This window comes from Leptosomus discolor, chromosome 12, assembly GCF_034619465.1.
Source record: "Leptosomus discolor isolate bLepDis1 chromosome 12, bLepDis1.hap2, whole genome shotgun sequence".
Classification (NCBI taxonomy): Eukaryota; Metazoa; Chordata; class Aves; order Leptosomiformes; family Leptosomidae; genus Leptosomus; species Leptosomus discolor.
Window position 1 is genome coordinate 4,739,265 of NC_141402.1, and position 22,865 is coordinate 4,762,129.

Sequence of the window (22,865 nt, forward strand, 5' to 3'; positions counted from 1 at the left end):
AGCCTTGGAAAACCATGTTCTGTAACTTTGAAATTCAGAATTGCTTCTGACAGTTTGTAGTATAATTTCATAGTGATGGTAGTGGTAGATGCTAATGAATGTAATTTTTTGTGGATTTTTCATGTTTTCATACTTGCTTTGGTTTGGTGGTTCTGTTGATTAGTAATGATGCAAAATCAGAATAATACAAAACTGTTAAAATTAAAAAATGATTGCTAGGAAAAATGCCATAATTTGTCACGCAGAAAAATACTGGAAAAGTTAGCTTGGCATTTAAAATGTGTGGTGTTGTACTGATAAACGTTACGTGGCATTCAGAATTCACATCGTGAAGCATCATAAGCCTTTCCCAGTGTTGCTAGGGGTATTAAGTCTTTCTCCAGTGAAAAAAGAATAAAAGGGGCATGAAGAGTGGAGCAGCATATCATGCCCTTTTGTTAAGGCTCATTTATTGTGCGTGTTATACATGGTAGATTTCTGGACAATAGAAACGCGTTCATCAGTAGCTCTTTAGAGGAAATACAGGTGATTAACTACTGGGAGGCTTGGTTAGCTGCTGTGTCTGGAGAACAACTGTGCCAGGTCTTTTCTTAGTCTGTGCTTGGAAAGGAAGGAGGACTTTCGCTGCAACAAGTCTGCTAGATCACCTTACTGGAATCGTTATTGCTGTCATTGTTCTGTAAACAGATGCTACTGTTAAGCAAACATTTAAAGGACGTGAAAACAACAGCAAAAACCCCGTGATCTAAATCTAAAAATCTAACGTTACGATTTCTCTCATTCTAATCAAAACAAGGTACTGCTGATATTCTTGGAATACATCTATTTAAATACTGGGAAGGCTTCAAAGTGTTTGTAAGAATTAAATTATATTTGCAGAGAAAGACGGAGGGAGCAGCAGAGAATGACAGAACGGAATAATTTAGGTTGGAAGGAACCTTTGGACCCCGTTAGATCCAGCCCCTCCTGTTCAGAGCCAGGCCAGCTTCAAAGTTCGATTTGGTTGCTCAGGGCCTTATCCAGCCATGTTACGGATGTTTCCAAAGATGGAGATTCCACAGCCTTGCTAGGCAACCTCTTCCAATGTTTGACTGCTCTCATTGTGGAGAAAAAAAATCTCCCTGCTATCTAATTCCTTATTGCAAGGCATTAGCCATCTGTTGTATAGATTGTTTTGAATAGTATTGCTTATTCTTAATGAGCCCTGTGAGGCAAAACACTTAAACTTTCACTTTTCAAATTCAAATAAACCACTGTGTTCTGCAAAACTAATTGTTAGTGTCAGTGGTTTCATTTCTTTCTTCCCAGTGAAGTATTGAGGCTGCAGATTTGCAGAAAATGTTAGTTTTGTATGCCTGCTCCTTGGCTCCTAGTATTCAAAGTGCAAAACTTGTCCCAAAATGCAATTGCTCAGATATTTAAGAAGTGTTTGCTTTCTAGCTGAAACTTCTATTATTAACAAGTAATACTTCAGTGTATTAGTAATGGACTTGCTCTTTAATCACAGCAAGAGGATTAAATCATCTTCTGAAGGCCTGGTGAATTTATTTAATGGGAAATAATAAAATATTTGTAAAAGTGCATGGTAAAAGTTTATGATATAATGAGTAACTTCCTAAATAACCCTAGAGTGCTTCTGGAATATAGTCCTTTTTCTTAGTCTTAATTATAGAGTGAGTTATTAATGACTAAAAGCGTGCGGATGAGAGTTTATTGGCAGTTTGTGTGCCCCTGGAGAGTAAAGCTGACAAGGTACTTTCATTTTTAAAGCTAACAATGTATTTGCATTTTTGTTAGTAGTCCTAGCCTAAGTATCAAAGGTTAAACAGACTGCTTCAGCCCTGATTTGAAAGGAAAGACTTCAAGCTTAAACTGGATTGTATGACAAACGTGGAGTTTAATTATTACTGTTATATTTTATTTATTATTTTCTTTGAAGACATCTGCAAGTTCCTATTCCTTTCTTTGGATATATACACAAAATTAGAATAGAAACTCGCATAAAACTGCCTCTTTAGGAAACAATACTCCTCAGTCCTTTTGTGAGAAAAAGATTGTGGTTGTTTTATAGATGCTAGTACTGCAGACAGTGCAAATACTTTCTTCTGATCTCTGATTTCATGGGAAAACTGAAGAGTTAGAAACTGCAAAGGAACTTCATTAACCTAGCTCTGTAGCAGAGGTCAGTTCTCACCAGTCTAGGGAGTGAATGCTCTCATTGGTGCCATGGGGTGGTTGATGGCCTAATTTGTTGTTCACAGTTTTTAGTGGCTGTAGGGCTAGAATTTTTGTAATAGACGAGGCTGGAAAAAGTCCTTTTGGTGTTACAGGAGTTGTCAGCTTATCATTGAAAGTGTTCATTATATTGGTCTCTCACATGTAGCTTCCTGTAGCAAGGCCTATTGAAAAAGGGGTGAAAAGTTTGTAACACAGAAAACGTCCTCTGCCCTTCATGGTCCGGGTGGGACTTAGTGTGAGCCGTTTGTGGTTTTGGTTGTGAGTGGCGTTGCTTGTGGTGGTGGTGGTTTTTTGGGTTGGTTTTTTGTTTGGGTGTTTCGGGTTTTTTTGGTGGTGGTTTTTGTTTTGTTTTTCATATCAAGGCATGTCCTGAGCTATTGACATTTGAGTGTTACGGGTGCATGAGCTGTTTGATTTTTAGCTGTTCTTTACTCTACAGAAAGCCTGTTACCTCTTCAGATTTTCATTACTTTGAAACTCCAGAATATTTCTTTATGCCTTATTCTGTTTCTGAGGGGACATCCTGCTGTGCTAGACAATTGGGTCGAATCTGTAAGAACTGAAATCGCTGGGCGTTATGGGAAGAAAACCCCCAAATCTTTAAAACTAAAAAGTGCATGAAGTGTTCATTTTTGTCTCTCTGATGTACAATTCATTTAACAGCCTTATTTTTTTTTTTTTTCCTGAATATACTCACAGTGTGTTAAGATTTTGCTGCATTTGATGGGAATTCTAGGTTTGGGTATTGTTTACCTGAATATTGTTAACTAGACCCATAGAAATTCAGAATCTTAAATAAGTGAGCTCTTGGTTCATTACTCTCTAATTCTAAGCATGTCAGCCACAACCTTTCTAATTCTGAAATAAGATCTTCAATTTCTTATTTCTTTAAGATTTGTGATTTTTATAGATTGCTTCTTTGGACAGGGCTGCAGAATAAGGGGTTACTAGGTATGAGACTTTCTAGAAATTGTCTTGTGTTTTCTATACAGTTAATTCAAATGATCTGCTTTGGGGAGGAGGGAAGACTACCAGTTTGTCTTGAAATAAGCTTTCTTCATTCCATATTTTTGCATTGTATGAGTACAGTTAAACAGATAAAATAATTGTCTTTAATGGAAAGCAGTATTTCACAGAGGGCAGCAAAACATCTAGATAGTACTCTGAGAGGAAAGTTAATAGAAAATCCCAATTTTAATTCAGCTCAGATGAAATACTAAATTATGTTGTTTGATATAGGCCACGCAACTGAACAACTGACGTTATATATGGTCTTCTGCGTAGAGATGAAAGAAAAATCACTGAAGAAATACCATACTAGAGGGAAGAAAAGAATCCAGCAAATGGCTTCCACAAAATCTTTCTCTGTGATCTCATTAAATATTACAAACTGTGTAATATGTTGTCCAGCAACATTTTAAATAATTTTACCCGTTCTGTTCTGTGAAATTTATGGAAGTACAAATCAGTCATTTATACTATGTAATTTCTATGTTATGTTTAATAATGTGGTAACAGTCAAGTGTAAATAAGCATAAATTCAAGTGTTTCTCTCTAACTAGGGATTGCAACTAGTTCACTTTTAAAACATTAACCTGTTTAATAATTAAATGGTACAGTGTGCGATTGGCAAAGTCAACAAGAATGCAGGAAGGCGCTGAAAACATTTCTGGCTTCAAAAGTACCTAGGAAGTATGTTTCACTGCTGGAGTAGCAGCAGGAAAGCATCATTTCTGCCTTTTAGAGATCATAGATCTATTTTACTGAGTTTAGCAATATTAATTTATTTTTTCTTTTTTTTCTTTTTTTTTCCTTTCAGCCATAATCAGCAGACCACGTCATTTAGACATCCTGTGACAGGACAGGTTTCTCCAGAAAATATTGAATTTATTTTGCGAGAAGAGTAAGTAGTTTTATACCCATGTCAAGAGATCTAAAACAGTAACACATTTACTTACAGTAGTTTAGTAGTTTGACAGTTCTTCTGGTATTTTAGCAAAAATGTCGTAGACATGGTTTATGCTTAAAAATTTATTTCTCATTGTGATAGTGTGTTTTTGATTCTAGCACTGTTCCATGTTAGGTCTTGAGAGAAAACCGGTACCGAATGTTAAAAAAAAACAACAAACACCCACCCACCCCAAAATAAACAAACAAAAAAGTCAATATAAGTAGGATACTTAAATATAATGCGCTAGCCTTATATAAATGTCAAATATACAGAATATAAATGTAAAATGTATTTAGAGCAAACTGGAAGGCTTGTACTGAAATTGAAATGCACAAAATATTACTAGTTTCCATTGCAATTCCTTGGTTTTCTTATGTTTTAGATTTTCTACATTCCCTGTCTTGGGCTGGAGTTTATTAAAATTTTTCAATTTATTCTAGAGGAATAGAATCATATGCATTAGTTTCCAGTGTATTGTATCTTGATTGTCTGATTTAAAAAAAAAAAAAAAAAAAAAAAGGAAAGAAAAGAAGAAATTAATGTATTCAAACTGGTGTATCTGGGCATGTCTTTGATGCTTGTTTGGATCACTGCCTGTTTCACCGTAGGGTTTAACTACTCCTGTTGTCCCTTGCTGCACGCTAGATTGCTCCTGGAATCCTTTCTGTAATGAGATGACTCGATATCTTTCCTAGACAGTCTAAGAGAAAGTTTAGCATCGCTTCTACAACCACTGCAAAGGGCAAGAGGAATGGTACAACACCAGATAGCTTTTCCTTTTCCAGCCTGGTTTTCCAACACTGTTTGAGCAGCCTCCAGCCCTTCGTGCATCCCAGAGGCAGAGCATCATGCTGTGGTGGTCTGCGCATGGTGGTTTGTGTGCTGCCCGCATGACACTGAACACTTCATGTTTCAAATTATGTGACATTTGATTTACTTTACAGTTAACTTAAAGCTGTATAGCATCAAGAAAAATGAGGCCTAGAGAAGGGCCATGTGAGACTCCCAGGAGACTGATGCTTTTCTGGCAATGTCTTCAGTTGTGGAGTTGGAGAGGAAAGGAGAAGCAGAGCATGACTGTACAGCCCTCTGCTCAGAGCTTCTGGTACAGCCCTCAGAAGTGCTTCTCATATGGTTTAAAAAGCAAACCAACCAAACAAAAACAAAAGTAGCAACAAAACCTCAACAAAAAATCAACTAAACAGCTGCTTTCCCCCAAGCCCAAAGCAAATCCGAGGGCTAATCCCATGTTAAGGCCCCTGCTGAGAACTAACATGACATAGAAGGTTGAACATGCGTTGCAGTGTGTGGGAGAGGCCTGTGACTAGGTACAAAGACTGTGGACTGTGACTGCTGAGCTGGAGGTCACCCCAGGTGTTATGTGGTACGTGGTTGGCTTGCTGCTCAGGAGGGGTTTGTCTTGTTACAGGTATGCAAGCAAGCTGCTCCAAGTTCTTTAGTGAGGAGTACAGGTATCTGGCAATGGAGCAAATCTCAAAGACAGCATGGACAACAGCCACTGTGCATTTGTGTTCCAACTTCCATCCCTCAATTGATTGTTATTTAATCTGTTGTAAAGGTTCAATTGAACATAATATGAGGAAAATTTGTACGTATGTAAGGGAAAATAGGTGTTTGGATAGAACTCCTGGGTTAGTCACACTTCCCTGGGCTGTTTCTGGTTTTGTAATCATGGTAGCGGATAAAAATATTAAAAGCAGAATTGAAACAACTTGCTGGTGGCACGTGGGTTTAGTGATCTTCTGTGTATGTTAGAGGCTTTTTTGGAAGAGAAATGAAGGTGTTTATTTGGACGGCAATCAGATGAATGGGCATAACTTGTCTCTAGACTTCAGTTACTCACACTGAGATGGTATGAAAAGTGGGAAAAAGATCTTAAAACATAGTAGAATTAATAGAGAAGATGGCTTTTATTCTAAAAGAAGAGGGAATGGCTGGAGGGATATAGAGAGGAGTATGTGTTTGTGGTGACTACTCAGGAAACAGTCTTTGCAAGAACATTTTTCTAAGCTTTATAACAATAAAAGTCTGAAGTACATAGAGTGGTTTTTAATATATCAGTTAAAATTGCTTTGAAGATGTAATTTTCAAGTGCGTGGGATGCTCTGGTTTCCTTAGTTTTGCACCACTTCTGTGTGACTGTGGGTTTTACACAGATGCTGTTCATCACGGACGTATCACGGACGTACCTGAGGTACTGTCAGATGGGGCTGTTGACATGTGCGGATGTCTGCTGAAATCAAAGGAGATGTTAGCACCTCCCTGTCTTTAGGCCTAGAAATCATAATGGGGCTATGCCGTATTTTCAGGGATGGTATGGAATCGATGTTGTTGATCATGTATTAATTTGGAATCAGTGTGGTTGATCATATCTTGTGATGAAATTACTTTCACAAACAGGCACAGTTGGAAAGATGTCTGGATTTGCGTGGTCTGTGGAAACTTTCCATCATGGGAGCCTTTTGACCAAGAGTACTTTTTTCTATAGCTGAAGAGTCCTGTTCTGAAGTAGTAGCACTCTTAAGGGTTTCATAAAAGGCAGTTTGTTCTTCAGTGCTGTTGTGATGTGATTTATTACTTACAGGTTGATTTTAATTCAAGATTTAGGGCCAAAGACAGGAGTTGTCACCAGATGTTGACTGGGAGCTGGTGGGGAGACGTAAACACAAGCTTGTTCAGGCTGCAACAAACTTATCTATTAAAAGGACACATTTAACATCAGAAAAGTAATTTACTGTAACGTAGAAATGATGACTGTACAGACTGCTCTGGCCATTTCTCATCCAGGAAGCAACGTTCTGGCAAAAAGATTTGAAAAGAAGTTTTGGAAAATGATGTCAATAAGTGATGTAATCCTAGCTTGATTATGAGTCAGTTATGAACCAGATGCCCTTGCCTCACTTGATCAAATGAGAACTGGATACTTTCAGTAGAAGGCTGAGACTGTATTTCACTAGTCTTTTCCCAAGGGGTTTCCCCTTTCAAACGATATCATACCAATATTGCTTGTTAAGCCAAAATCTGATTTCCTCAACTCCATTGTAACTGGAGGATAAAACAGAGTATTGCCTGGAACCTGTAGCTTTTGAATTACATTATCTTTTGATCCTTGCCCTTTTCCTTCGTTCTAAAGGTGTTCTTATTTTGATTTTTTTTTTTTTTTTTTTTTTTTTTGAGAAATAGTGATTCATAATTCCTTAATTCCTAACCCATTCTTAGCTGAGACCACTGTCAAATCCCCACCTCTTACTCTGTTCTTCCTTTCAAGCTTAGCAGCTTTGGTCACTTGTGTGTGTGACATGTTCTGTATCTTTCACTAGCCCTGCTTGGGCGCTGGCTTTTCTGTATGACATTTTCTGATTTTCTGTTTTCTGCTGGAGTGATTGATTATAGGTGAATGAAGTATTCAGCATATAAGCTCATTATTTTTTATACTAATTTAATTGTACCTTTCTTCTCTGTTTCTTCTTAATAATTCTTAATATAGAATCATAGAATCATTCAGGTTGGAAAAGACTCGTTGTGCTAATATTTAATCGGGTTGCCTTAAAATTAATCCTCAGATTACCAATGTTGTTTTAAGCGATAAAAACTGCAGAGATGTTTTTGATTTCTTTCTCCTTTGAACTAGTTTTCTGTTGTTGACACTGAGTTCAGTTTGGCATCTTATCACATGGTTATCTGAAGATTATTTTTCTGTCTGTTACCGTCAACATTTCAGTTTTTGTCCAGAGTAACTTTTGTCCTCTATTGACTTGGTCACCTCACAGTTTTTTAGGGTCACCTCTTAATAGTTTGAGCATTGTGGCTGTATGGGAAGTCCATGTGGTAGCCTCCCTCCCTTTCACAACTGTCTCTTGATTTCTGTGCTTTACTTCCATGTTTTTAATGAAACCTCAATCCACAAAGAGACCTTTCCTAAACAGCCAATGAAAAATTAAGTATTGATGATAAGGCTGCCAGACAGGCATTAGATCTAGTTTAACTACATGGTTATATATGCATTTCTCTGAAAAATCTATGAAAGAATTACTTAGGATAGCTGTACATAATGTTTAGATTTCTTCTCTCTTATGTTGCTGTAAATAACAGTTTAATTGTACAAAAAAAGGAAGAAGCAGGCTCTTACAGCCATATATGCAGTTGTATCTGTTGCTAAACACTAGTAGTTGTGTATTAGAGGCTTTACAATATGTTTGTGCTAATAGTACGTTTGCAAATGAGAAGATAACACTTGAAAGTTTAAAAAAAAAAAGACTCAAATACAGAAATACGGGGGGGGGGGGGGGGAGCATTATCCTCTTTTTTGCCCGTTTTTTGTGCAAGTGATAAAGCCTGTGTATCACCTCTAGGGAGAGAGCCATCTTATTTTGTCTATTGCATTTGGTTACTATAGCAGCAAAAATAGCAGGTGGAGAGAAGGGAGAAAACCCAAACGACCCCAAAATAAATATCTGCAGTGTTTACATGTATAGAAATACTAGGACAGTTAATTTTTTATCTAGCTGAATAGGAGATTTATTAGTATTAAAACTAGAGTGACATGATGTTATTGCGTTGTATTTGGTTCCAACAAAATAAAATGTTAAGTTACTGGTATGAATGTGGATCTTCAAGTTGACTAATCTTTATGATTCTTTAGAGAAAAGGAATGTGCTTGCTTGTGAGTATTGCATTTTCAATATGGGCTACTGGTGTAATCGTTTGTTGTTGTTCAGTGGGGTTTTTTTTAATAAACCAAATATTGGCCATGTATTTCTTTTAGCTGGTAAATGTGATTTCTGTAGATATGCTAGCACTGTTTAAGTAGAGCATGGAGTTGCTTGACAGGAGATACTGTATAGAGGGTTATTTTCAACTATTTTAAAAAGATTTACAAGGGACTGGAGCTCTGGATGTACATCCTGCAGTTCTGCACGTGTATGCACACACTTGGAGGAGGCAGTAAGAAAACTATCCTGAAAACAGACAAAAAACAACACTATGAAGACAGGAGGAGGTGTCTTGGATAACAGATTTTATCAAACATCTTTGGTAATAGTGAATTTGAACTAATGTTTCTGAATGCACAGAGTTAATGCTATAGTCACTTATTTTTAAAGATGAATCTGTAAATACTATTAGGACAGCATTAACTCCATTAACATGCTGGGATGTTTCAGGTAATTGTGCATATTCTGCATGTTTTTACTTGCTTTTAAAAACAGACTGAGAATATTAATTGGCTATGAAGAGGCTTGAATACTTGAGTTTCGTTATGTTCTGATTTCATGCAACAAATCTCTCTTATCCTTGAAATACTATTTACAAACACGTTAATTAGTTTTCAGTATTGTTTGGTGTTTTCTGTTACATCTCAGGTACAGAAAGCTTGGATCAGCTGTATTTACTGCCAAAGGTGTGGGTTTTTTTGGAGAATAATAATGTATTTTCTCTTTCAATGGACTCACTGTCTCTCTTGCTGGCTGTTTGAGTTCTTCCACATGGCAACAACCTCACATTTTTTAAAATACATTTTTCTCCTTGTGAATTTGAAGTTCATCATTAATCTTGGTACTGCTAGAAAAGGAAAGTTTGATTTATTGGTAGTGATCGCTTTCAGTAGAAAGTAGAAGAGAAATTGCTAAATGGCCACATTATGAATGCTTAAAAATTATGCATTTGTCATACTGTATTGCATTATGATTTTATGGTAGTTATGGTCTTGTTAAACACATAAAGCTTATCTTCCTCCATAGCTTTTCTAAATGTTTATTTTTTTTAAATCCTGCAGTATATTTAATCTACTGTGAAACAGTATCTTGTAGAATAGTGAAAATCTGTTCAATCTGAGTTGAATTTTAGATTAAAACCATTCCTCTGGGGTTATTTCTCTTTCCATATTAATATTTTTATTGGAAAAATTAATTCAAACTTGTTGAAACTTAAATTTTATTTTTCATTCTTGTATTTCCTGAGAAAGTTAGCTCTCTACGAAATAGCTACCCTATAAAATGAAGAAACATAATCTAATCAGATTATCTATAGTCTGGCAGGGCTACAGATTTTCTGAACATGTATGTTATGTGCTCTCTCCTCTTCCCTCCACCTTCTCCTTTCCTCCCTCCTCACCCCAGTGAGTATCTGGAAAATATTGTGCGACCGTCCTACAGTATAAAGCTCAATAGTCTGTGGTGCAGACACTGTAGAGAATCTAAACCTCAAGGGACGATTAGAAATTTTGTGTCTTATAAGGCCAAACATTTTCCTTGGATGTGTTTTGTTCTCATACCTTTGTGACTTATTGCTAGTGGCTTTCTTAATGATATCAAATCTAATACCTTAGATTCGTTTTGAGAAAGCAGTGTAGAAGACTGTCACGTCTCCGTTAGTGTCCCTCCCTTATTGAAATACCTATTCTGTTTAGTTGCCTTGAGCAGGGAGGTGGTATATTAGGAAATAGGCAAGTAAGATGCAAGCACATTGTTAAGTCTGCATTTTCTACCTGTTTTGAGAGTTTGTGGGGTGGGAACAAGTGAGCACAGAGTCAAAAGCAGATATTAAACTGTCTGATCAACAGAAATAGCTTAGTCAGGCAGCATGATATATGGGAAGTGTCTTAATTGGTCTTTGCTGAAACTGGATATTCCTAAAGCTGATTGAAGGCTCAAGTAGGCTACCTGGTCCATAAGAGGTAAGACAAATTCAATCAAATTGATGTGGTGGAGAACTCATGCATTCAAGCCTAGCCAGGGATTTTAGGGAATTGCTGTAGTTCGCTTATATCTTGGACCTGAACTTGCATATAAAAGCTAGAAAGGAGGGATTTATGCCAGATCAGCAAGGCATAAAAGAAATGGGATCAAAGTTGTGTTATTTTCTTGCAAGCTTAATTGAAACTGTGTTGTCATAAATAGAAAAATGTTCTTTCCCTGACACCAAATCAACGGTAAAAGCTTTTGGACAGGTAATTGTTCAGGTTGTAACTGAGGAAGAGCAATGGTGGCAAACATCTTGTCCTCAGTTAAACCCTGTGTTGAGCTACTACAGTCACAAACTCTTCTCTGTTCTTACGAGTGATAACTGCACAGAATTACTCTGTTCTCTGTTGCATTCAGAATTGGGTTGCAGTTCAGTAATAGCAACAGTAGTATTTGGTGTGTCTTGTGTGACTTGTCTTTTTTTTTTTTAAATAAGTGGCGTACTGAAGTGGGGAAAAGAAAATCATAGGTTGTTAATAGTTTGTTTTATTTTGGTTTTTTTTCTGATGTGACTGTATTGCTGCTTGTTCCTAAAATACAATTTGCTAAACTATGTTGTTAATGATTTTTGAAAATACTACCTGTGGGTTTAATTCACAAGGTGGTGTTGAGCTTGGCTGCTGAGGCTTCTCTTCACAACCTGCATATGGGATTCCACAAGATTTTGCACTTCTGCTTATTCTTTCATTTCTTCATCTGGGCCATTGTACTGAATTCTTACTTGTTGAATAGGTAGGGTAGATCTTACCTGTGCTTTAAATGGGTATCTGCATCTGAGCTAGTTATCAAGATTTCTTGAAACTTAGTATGACTCAGAAGTTATTAATTTCTAACAATATCTGCCATGAATCGCACCATTTCACTTAAAAGGTATTTTAATAATTCATACTGTAGTATGAATCATATTTTGGGCCGATTCAGAGATCTAACGTTAAGTTAGTGAAAGATCTAACAGTAGGCTAGTCTTACTTTGATTTTCAATAAGAAACCTGTTATTGCAAAGTGCTGACTCCTGTCCTTCCCTCCCAAGTGCTCACTTTCAGATGTTTGGAGACAAGCCTCTAAATTTGGCACAATTTAGTTTCTCTGCATTAGCCTTGTCTTCTCTGAGTGCTCTTTCCTTACATCTTGATTCTCTCTTGGATTTGCAGACAATTTGGCAGTTTTGTCTTCCTGATAGATAGACAAATACCAATCATTAGCTGTCACTGGCAGCATCTGCTTGAGGAATACCTGGAATCAAAATAATAGAGGTGGTGCAAAGGAAGTTGCAGATGCATGGGAAATGTGTAGCTAGCCTGTCATTCATTTGCTCGCTGTCAATCTTAAATATAAAAAGGCAAAGCTGAGTGTTTGAAACAATATGCTTTAGATAATCTGTTTTTGTTTGTTTTCTAGACAAAATTCATCTATGTCCAAGCAACAAATAAACCAAAGACCTCCAAGCATGGTCAGTGAAACATCCACTGCAGTAACTACATCTGCTGTTGATACAAAACCTGGCTCTAAGGTAAAGGAAAAAAGCTGTTGTTTCAGCTTGATGATTAGAACTTCACTCACGTTAAATCCAATACTCTTTCAATGCTGATTTTAGTTGGGCCATGGGTTTAGCAAAGAAGTCTAATAACTGACATCAAAGAAGAGGTAATATCTTCTACCCAAGCAAAAGCCTTTTTACAGCATAAGAGCACCTATACCAACATGCAAGTGTTGAATGATAGGTCACCATCCCTGGAGGTGTTCAAAAGACGCATAGATATGATGCTTAGTGGTGGGGTTGGTGGCGTTAGGATAATGGTTGGACCTGATGGTCTTAAAGATCTTTTCCAACTAAAATGATTCTATGATTCTATGATAAAAATTAGTGATTATAGTAACATGGAAAGTTCGAGAGACTTCTTAAGAGCAAAAGTAAGTATAATGCAGTACTAGTATTCTAGCAAGTCTTTTGATAGTCCAATGCTGCAGAATACCAGGAATTGTAACTTGCATTTCTTTTCCATGAAACTTTACTGCTGTTCCTCCTCTTAGTAACAGCTTAGATCCTTTTCTGCCGTCACTCCAGTGCACAAACAGTGCAGACACCAAGTTTACACTCAGAACGTTTAATAAGAGAAAAATCCTCTATTTGTCATTGACAAAGGGCCTGTGTTTATTATTGCACAAAGTATAATAAAGTGCTGTACTTGACGTGTCACCAAATATTTTAATGCTTCTTTGACCTTACAGTAAATTACAGTACAGTGAGAATGAAAGGAGGCAAAAAAATACTGGAAGAATTAGCAGAGCTAAGATAGATTTCTTAACTTTGCCTGCAGTTTTTAAACTTCTCAGGTTTTTTTAAATGCAAAAATGTGAAGCCTGTTAACTAATTAAGTTGAAGAAAGGACTTTGCCAAATTGGTTGCAAACATTTGTGTTGAGTTGGAATCATCTAAAATATTTTTCTAATGTTTTGATATACTTGGGTGAATATTGGAGGAGATGAAAACAGTTTCTTGAAAAGCTAAAAAACCCCAGTAATTAAAAAAAATATTTTTTTTAGATCCAAAATGTGTTGGTTATTGGACCAACACAAAGATTGTCATGTGTCAAATCTCAAGAATCCATTTATCTTTAAAGTGTTAGATGAAGTTATCACTGAAAACCGTAGACTTAGTAGGTTTCCTCAATTAGTAGGTACATTTATTTTTGCTGTTCTGATAGCTGAATTTACCAAAATACTTGGGCATTTGTGTTTACTGTATTTATCCTCCTTAAGTCAGCATTAGAGGCAGAAGGTTTATTCTTTCACTCTTAAAACTAACAAACTTAATGGGGATCTGATACTCTGCTTTGAGCTGGGGATTTCTCCAGTGACATAGTTGGCTTTAACTTACCCAGGATCACACTTCTGCCAAAAAGCGTGGGTCCTATGTCACCTGCTCCTGCTGCTTCCCTTTGTCACATGTTGCACTGACCTGATCGGGCTTTGCAAGCAGTGAGATCAAAAATGGTGCCTGGATACAACTTACAGGGCCACCCACAAGCTAGAGGCTAGTTCACTGGAGATGCCAGAACCACAAAGCTAAAGGTGAGGGCAAAGGCTTTTTCTGTCACAGCTTGGAGAATATTCAGAATCACATCTCAAAACATAAGTTGGGCTGGTTTTGGTCTCTGCTTGTATTTTGGTTGCAGTCCAGTGTAAGTGTGGCTCCACGTGCTTCTGGCAGGCTCCCAGGTGTGGCATTTTTTTAATACATGCCAGCTTTAGACTTTGAATAGAACTCTCATAGAGGGCTTGTCTGTATTTTTCTCCACTGAGTGAGTTTGTGTAAGATCCATCCTCCTGAGGGCCACCAATAAATACTTTACTGGAGTTTTGATTAAGACAGAGAACCAGCATCTTCTCTGCTTTGTTTCACCATTGCATGTGTTTCCAGGCTTGAAATCACTCCTCTTGTTCTGTAGAATCAGAAGATCTGTTGAATTCCTTCACATGCTAACACAACATCGATTCAAGTGAACTAGCAATGAGAACAAAGTAAAGTGGATAACCTGTGTCCCCCTTTTTAAGGTTGACTTTTGGCATGTTGAGAGTAGATTTTAAGATCCTTTCATCTATTTCTAAATGTTTCCTTCCATGAATTCAATAATCGATCTTCAAAGAGTAAGTTCCCAGATGGAGGCTTGGGACAAAATCATGAAGCCAGAGACACAATCTGTTTGTCATAGCAAAGATCTCTAGCTACCCATAGCTAATTATTATCTTTTGTGAAATGCTTTCATAATTTTGTCCTGCAAATGCCATCACAGAACTGTGTAGGTATAGTGTTGGAATCCTGGCCGAATTCAAACTGATTTTTATGTAGAGCTATGCGCGTTGAAGTAGCACCAAATCAGAAAGTGCAGGAACAGGTACATGGCTTTCCACTTGATTCTTCTGCAGAAAGTTGACAGCTAAGAATTGCTACATGTGGGGTGGAGGGGGGAGGTAAGCTGCCAACTGTACGGCAGATTTGTCATTCTCAGTTCAAGGTGAAAGAGATGAAGACTCTGGCTTGCTTGTTGCAGTGGTCAAGTCTGAACTTGGATTCAGTAAAACTTCTGAGATAAAAAGTAATTGTTTGGAAAGAGAATGTCATGTGTTCTGTACAGCAATGTCGGTTGTACAGTGTACGAGAGGAGCATGTTGGAAAGGAGAAAAATTAAAAAGCCAAAATGAGGCTTATACTTACCAAAATGTCATTATGTTTTGTTGATGTGCATATAAATATGTAAAGCTTCATTTTGAAAGACACTCGAGATGGGCAGTTTTGCAGAAATGCACATGGGTTCTTGGGGTGGGCCCCACCGTTTTGATGCTGGCGCTGAAGACTTTAGACCAATGCAGTTTACCCTTCCTTTTGAAATTTGAGGGATATGGAGTTGAGGGGAAACAAACACCCAAGGGCATGCTGATAAACCACAATCGTTATCCGTCCCAAAGATCTGCTTGTTCGTAGCCAATTCAATTACATTATTATCCATTTTAAATGTCATTTATATTGATTACAAATTAAGGATATGGAGGAATAAAGATCTGTTTCAGTTTGAAGGTAAGGTACATTTGGAATTTAGTCTGTTAAAGCATCTGATGGTGTGAATGGAAGCTTGTAAATGTTACTGTGCTACACAGTACTTTGGCCAAGTCAAAAGCATAAATGATAGTAGTGTGATGTATTTATTACTGTCTACGTTTTGAGAGTGTGTTTTGGATGGATTCTGCGCAAGAGAAGTAACTGAATTGTTGATGACAGAGGTAGTTGCTGGTATTTTTCCAAGATGAAGTGATGAGGATTACAGGTAAATAAAGAGCAGGTCTAGCAGTTGAGAGAAACAGGCAATGGTACCCACTATGCAATGGTGCCAGCTCTGTGGGAGTGTCTGCAGCTGGGGTGTACAACATAGGGTTTAGTTCAGGGCCACTGTAGATGAATGCTCAATATTAAAAATGGGAATTTGAGAGTTTCAGGATTTCCTATCTGCAAAATAAGGATTTTCTCTAATTTTCTTAGAGATACTGAAAGGATTCATGAGTTCATTTGTTAGTGAAACATTGAGATGTTTTGGGTGGAAGAGTTTATGACCTAAACAAGCGGGTTTTTTAAAGACTAGTTATTTTTTTTTTAATTCCCTGTAGATTGAAAGTTATGCCTTTTCTTATGTGTATATATTTGCATATTTTTACCAAGATACAGTCGTCTTTTTTGCTATTTGGAAAGTCTCTTCCAAATGAAGGGCTGTCTCCATTGGTTTTTTGACTATCCAGTTTTAGAAAATTAAAATTACATTTTATAATTAAGTTAGCAACTTTCCTCCTCAGCTAGAGGCTACTGTAAGGAAGAAGATGACGCAGTGATGAAAAGGGATTTGAAAATTTTGACTCTTGACATTTTGGTTTGTTTGTGAAAACTTACGAGTCGTTCACAAAAAAGCCAGGATAATGAATGTGCTGAAGCCAAAAGCGACTTCTTTGTCTTCAGTGACACAGGCAGCTGCTCTGACCTGCATTTTTCAACACATGACAATGATACCGGAATATTTTAAGTTAGGAAAAGACTACTGCAGTACAGAAAAATAGTTTAAAAAAAACCCAACCTTTTCTTTTAAACTAACTTTTTATTGTAGCCACTGGAAGCAAGGGATGACATTCAATATCTGTTATGCTTTGGTTTATTCTAGAGCAGAATGCAATGATTACTACTACAGATGATATGAAAATTTTAATTACATAAAGCACCATAAAATGATTGTTTCTATTATGGTTATTGTATTGATATAGAATACACAGCCTTGGGAAAACTTTCACCCCTCCCGTGTAATAGAAATTGTTTGGTCTTTTGACCAAGTCCAAGGATGACTTTTCTACGTTGTGATCTGCATTTATAAAAATTAAGTAAGGTCAGAGAATCGAAGTGCTTGAAGACTGACAGGGGATCTGATGAAAAAAAACCCTGCTATAAGGCTAGATCAGCTATACTTTTAACTCAGTTCATCCACCCTTCCTAGGATAAATATGAGAAAGAAAAATTAGGAAACTAAATTCTGTATGTTTTGTAAATTGGTTTCTGTTCAGGTGCAAAGCGTAGATTTTTGACTTTCAGAGCTTTAAACAGTTTGGGCCTCAATAATTTTTCATCACCCTTGTAGTGTAGCTGTTACAGCTAACAATGGACAGTGGTTTTTTTGAAATCTTGACTGAATTGATTACTTCTCATTTTTCTTAAAAGAAAATATATATGGCTTGGCCTGATGATCGTACGATCGTCGAGAGCTTGACTGTCTTTGTGATACATCTTTGTGTGTTCGTTTAAAGTGATGTTTGGACACAGGTTTACAAATTATCTTTTGAAAAATTTTCAATAGCAAACGCAAAATGCCTGACATCTTATTTCTTCCTTCCTTTAGTGTCAGACTTGCTGCTGGTAGGTCTGTGAGTGAGTACTGAGATTCTGTGGCCATAGTTGACACACAGTGTTTGCACAAAGCTAGCACTCTGCAGGCTCTTAGCTGAGTACCTTAGCGCAGGTATGGCAGAGAAACAGGCTGGGAGGTCTTATTGATACCATCCTCACCTGGCTTTAGGTGCGAACTGGTTATTGCCGGCTGAATGACAGGGGCATCTGCTCAGAAACACGTTGCTCTTTACAGCCTGGCCTGTTAGGTTTGTGCTAGCTAGGTGATCTCCTGGGCTGCCCTGGGCTGTGGGTAAGTCTTGTGCAGACCCTCGCTGAGGTGTCACTCCTAGGGAGAAGCCCATACTTGCGTTCTTCCTGTCTCCGAAGTGTCAGGGTGTTCCACAGAAATGACTGTGACGTGCAGCTCACCTGACTTCTCAGCTGAGCTGACAGCAGCGTGCTGCTTCCTGGTAAACAGACCTTGGAGAAACTACCTAGTAAAATCTGCCCTTTGATATCTCCTTAGAAGTGTTAAATCTATGCTGCTATTTTATATGCTATAGCACCGAAGAAAAAGTGGTTAATTTTTTCTTACTGATTATTACAATTGTGTTAATCCTGCATTAAGATGTGTGCTTATGTCTACTGAAATGTGTGAAATTCAGTGCAAGTTGGTAAAGCCTGGCCTCAAAATTAACAGCATCCATTTAAAATTATCATATATTGCTAGAATATTTTATTATTATATATGCTGCCTTCCAGTCCAGATGTTGCCTTACTGGCTGAAGCAGTTACACTGAGATATTTTTATGATGTCATCCCTTGTGTATGACAAATGTGCTCGTTTCCAGAGCTGCTGTTTCTCTGCAGCTGATAGAGTATCAGAGCCCTGACCAGCTGAGAGGAGAGATTCAAACGAAGGAGAGGCATTGTAGGAAGGAGACAGAGAATGAATCTGGACAGCTCTTCCCTTGGAGAAGTTGGGAACAACTGTAAGGGTGGTTTGTGCACCTTGGGTTCCTAAAGCAGTTGCAGTAGCAAACTGTGTTGCGATTGGAAAACAGATTATTCATCCAGAGATTCTTGCTGTCTTTTTCACAAACTGATAGACTTTCCTTGTTTGTTTTTGAAATATTTCTGCCCGGGTGAGTCAAAACTGAGGTTGCAGTAAAACACATTAACCAGTCCTTGTAATTTCCACTTACTGCCAACTAGGTCTTTTCCTTAGCAGCATCACTCTGTCTTCTCCTTTTGTTTGCAGGGTCAAAGTGCAAACATTTTATTAAGCTATCAGTGTTCGAATTTAAACAGGAAAGAAAACTAAAACTGAACAAAAAAATGCCCAAACAACGACGAGCACGAGTAGCATGCATGTGCCCGAAGTCCTGTGTGTGTAAGACTTGTACTGTGGTGCAGAGAGAGACTTGCATGCAGCTGTTGTGCACTCAAAAATACTTCCCAAGCACACTAAAACTTTAGCAGTTTTGCCTTTCTGACTTGAGTCACCAGTGCTGCTGCTGTTCAACTGGGAGTTAGCAGGCTGTCCTGGCACTGATATGTTGATGCAAGTGGAAGACTGGCTTTTCAATGTTGTAAATATCATTGTCTATTTACTTGCCCTTGAAAATGTTGTAAATACTTCATTATTGTGTAGTGAAGTATGAATTATTGCAGTGAGGTTATTTGTAATATGAAATGAGTCTCAGTACAGTTTGAAAACCAATGCTATGTTATACTTCTTTACAGGTTGTGAAGGCTGGAAACAAAGTTCATAGCTTTGGAAAGAGGGACCAAGCTATCAGGAGGAATCCCAATGTTCCTGTTATAGTAAGAGGCTGGCTACACAAACAGGTATGTATGTAGTTGTCTGGTTCTGCTCATATATTTCGATACAATCATCAAGTAAAAGCAAGAAGTGCCTTCCAAGCAACTGAAAAAAACAGAGGCTCGAATGTTGGTGAAACAGGGGAGCGTTGGGTACTCCCACAAGCTTTTGTAATGAGGGGCTTGTGCTCAGCAAGTGCGAAAACAAAGTTTCATGTACAGGTTTGATTCAGAAGTGGAAGCAATGGTAAATGGGCATCACTGTCATGGTTAAATGTTGAGGCTATGACTTTGTTGTCCAAATCTGGTTATTTTCCCTGTTTTATCCTGCTGGCTCACTGCCGTGGTGATCTCAGTCTCCCTCAGAATGCACTGTAAACCCGAGGTTGGCTGTGAAGGCCTTGTTGCATCTGCTTTCTTATTCCCTTATACCCTGATCAAAGGCTTAATTCCAACCCATATGCCTTTTGTTCTCCAGAAGCAGGAGGGAAAATATCAAGGGAAACAGGAATCCATTCGCCACACATTGCTGTCACCAAGACCAGTGTCCAGGCAAAGGCTGGATTATAGGATTTCATCCAACAAACAGAACTTTACAGCTGCTGCATCTTGCACTCCTGAGCTGACAGAAGCCCATTCTGGAGTGCAAAAAGTAAATAAAGCTGTTGTATGAGAATACTTCCCTGCTTCTAATTTGGCAGTCAGCGCCCATCAGGTTATCATCAGATCCAGCAGCTACATTTAGGGATGAGTAGGAGAAAGCTGAAATCTAAGGCTTGCAGTTATGATTCTACATATACAGGAAAGTAAAATTGCTGACAGTCATCTACTTCCTTCTGCATGGAGAGCTGCATTCTGCCATCAACTCTGCTGACATCCGCTAACCAAATCCATTAGTTTTCAGGACAGAATCAGAACTCGGACACAGTATGTGTTGACAGCATTGTAGCAGGAAAACCAGAAGGGAAGAAAGCCCTTGCATACTTAATATGGTTGCAGAAAGAAGCGAAATAGTATATACAACATTGCTGTAGCCATTTCATTCTGTCCCATTACCTCTACTTGGAAGCATTTAAAGCCTGAAGCTGCTTTCTATGCTGCTGGTGTCTCATCAAAGCCTACCTCAGCTGAATAAGTTGTACTTGTTTAGGTTGCAGTCTGGCAATTTTACAAACTTCTAAAATTAATGTAAATGTAAATATTACTCATTGTGATAAGGTGATATATAGAGAGAAATACATGGAGATCTCCACAGGCATATTATATTTCATTAAAATTTGCACATTATGCAACCTGTTTTATTTCCTAAGGAATATTTGATTAAATTGCATTTTAGGCATGGGTAACATAATGGGAGATTGACTGTAGAATTATAGGAGATCATGATCTGAAATGTGAGGTCATACTTCACAGATGACCTGGTCTACAGGCAATCCTTGTTGGGTTTGTGCCATCCAGATGTGTACTTTGTTTCTTTATTGCAGATAGATCTGGCTAGATAAAATATGCATTGGTTGTGTATAAGGTTAATCTAAATGCTGTTTGGGATGTGAATTTAATTACTTAATGAAAATTAGCAGTTTGAATATTCTACCCTAATTATTTTAAAGCTGGATGTTTTGCCTCTTATCTTTCTTAGTACATAATATTTTGTGAAAATATAAACCACTTGTTTTTGTAATTAATACCGTGTTTAGGTAAACTTCTGTTAAACTGCTCACTGGTACAGCATTGTATGATGAGCTGTTAACGTTCCTTAAATGAAAAGCGTATCACATTTCTTGCATTTCAGGATAGCTCTGGAATGCGGTTATGGAAAAGACGATGGTTTGTGCTTGCGGATTATTGTTTGTTTTACTACAAAGGTGAGTAGAAACTAGCTCTTCTGAGTTAGAATGTAACAGTTCACCTGTTCAAATCACATTGCAAGCATAAACTAATTGAACTCTTCAGGTATAGTTAAGTAATCTGAGGAGTTGCATAGTGAAACAATTACTTATCCATATGTCTTTAATACGTGGCAAATTTCAGGCTAGAGTTCAGGAACAAGGGGGTGCTCTGTGGTCTTTCGTCACGTAACTTATCTTTGATATATGCCAGGGTTTACACTGCAAAACATTTGGCAGCAATACCAGTTTAAGATTTATCCCATCTCCGGACTGCATTGTGTTACCTGCTTGCTTGCACTTTGACAGCTGGGTTTTTTTGAGAATGAACTGTGGCCCGATCAGGGCATTGATTCAGCTTTAATCTATGGGACAATGTAAGAGTGAGAATTTCTGAATCCAGTATTTCTGCCAGAAAAAGTTTAGATGTGATCTTAGGCTGAACTAGGAATAATGGTACTACAAAAGGCTATTTTGAAGTTTTGACTGTTGTGTCACGTGTTACCATTTTTGGAAAGCATTAAAGAATATGAAACTTGAATTCATCTTTCTAGGTACTGCTTTTCTGCTGATGATCACTTTAGAGCCAACAGTAATAGAGTTTTCCTAATTATAGCAATTAGCCTAGATGTAGTATGCTAAATGGAAGGTCCGTCATGTTATGCAGCCTGTCAGAGTTCATTTGTCACAATAAGCTTTATTCTCAAAGTGTATTCCTCTCTTTGAACCTAAAAAATCAACTCCCCCTCCCCCCCCCCCAAAAAAAAAGCTGAAGAAAAAACCAAATTGATCTTTTTCAAAAAAAAATCCAATCTCGTTTCTTTAAAACACTTTTCTCCACATATTATTGGTGTTGAGTCATAAGAAGGCTCAGGTCAGAACGGCCTTCAGGAAGTGTCTAGTCCAACCACTTGGTAAAAGCAGGGTCAGAAAAAGTCAAGCCAGGTTGTTCAGGGCTTAATCTAGTCAGGTGTTGAGAACCTCCAAGGGTGAAGATGGCACAACCTCCCTGGTCAGCCTGTTCCGTTGCTGCTCTGTCCTCAGGGGGAAGATTCTTTTCCATATATCCAGTCTGAACCACTCTTCCTTCTACTTAATCCCTGTTGTCTGTCTGTCCATAAAGGAGAATGTAGTGTTACCCCACTGAAAAGTGCAGAGGATTAGATTCTATCTTTTTTTATTCAACAGACAGCAGAGAAGAATCTGTTCTGGGTAGCATACCATTGCCTAGTTACGTGATATCGCCAGTTGGACCTGAAGATCGCATAAATCGCAAATTTTCTTTTAAGGTACAGTTAATAAAGCTTATTAGCTAATCATATTTTAAAATGTTTATTTGCATTAGAAAAGCTGCTGTTGTAAACGGAAATGTAATCTGCTTTCCCTTTTTTTTTTAAAGTAGACAGGTTAATTGACTGCCTGTTCAAATGTGGCATAGCACTTTCTTGTTGCTTAGGAATTGACATGTATCTGTTACTACCGAAGTGTCTTTAGAGCTTGATAACATGGCTGTGAGTAAAGATCCCATTTCTAAAATCAGAAGTTAGTATTGATAAGTTGTTCCAGTACTGTTTACAAATTGAAAGAGAATTTATTTTTTTCTCTATAGAGTACTGGATCTCATAGTGGGCTGATGGTCATTTGGTTTTGTTGTGGTTTTTTAAAAAATAAAATAACCAGCTCACTTCTCTCAGAAAATGGCAACACTGTAGCTTTTGATGTGTAATTTCCTCATTTCAAGGGGAAAAAAAGAGTAACCAATTATTTTCTTCTCTTTTGAGGGGAGC

The 22,865-nt window shown here is 37.7% G+C and overlaps 1 protein-coding gene across 3 annotated transcripts in view; it reads left to right on the top strand.

Moving 5' to 3' along the window:
* The window catches only part of PLEKHA7 (pleckstrin homology domain containing A7), a 155,299-nt gene that overhangs the window by 84,554 nt on the left and 47,880 nt on the right, over positions 1-22,865 (top strand). For all 3 annotated transcript variants that reach the window (XM_086472205.1, XM_086472203.1, XM_086472204.1), the window contains exons 4-8: positions 4,058-4,141; positions 12,349-12,460; positions 19,115-19,219; positions 20,985-21,057; positions 22,267-22,367. In XM_086472205.1, coding sequence (XP_086328331.1) covers positions 4,058-4,141; positions 12,349-12,460; positions 19,115-19,219; positions 20,985-21,057; positions 22,267-22,367 — 475 coding nt within the window. The remainder of the gene's footprint in view (positions 1-4,057; positions 4,142-12,348; positions 12,461-19,114; positions 19,220-20,984; positions 21,058-22,266; positions 22,368-22,865) is intronic.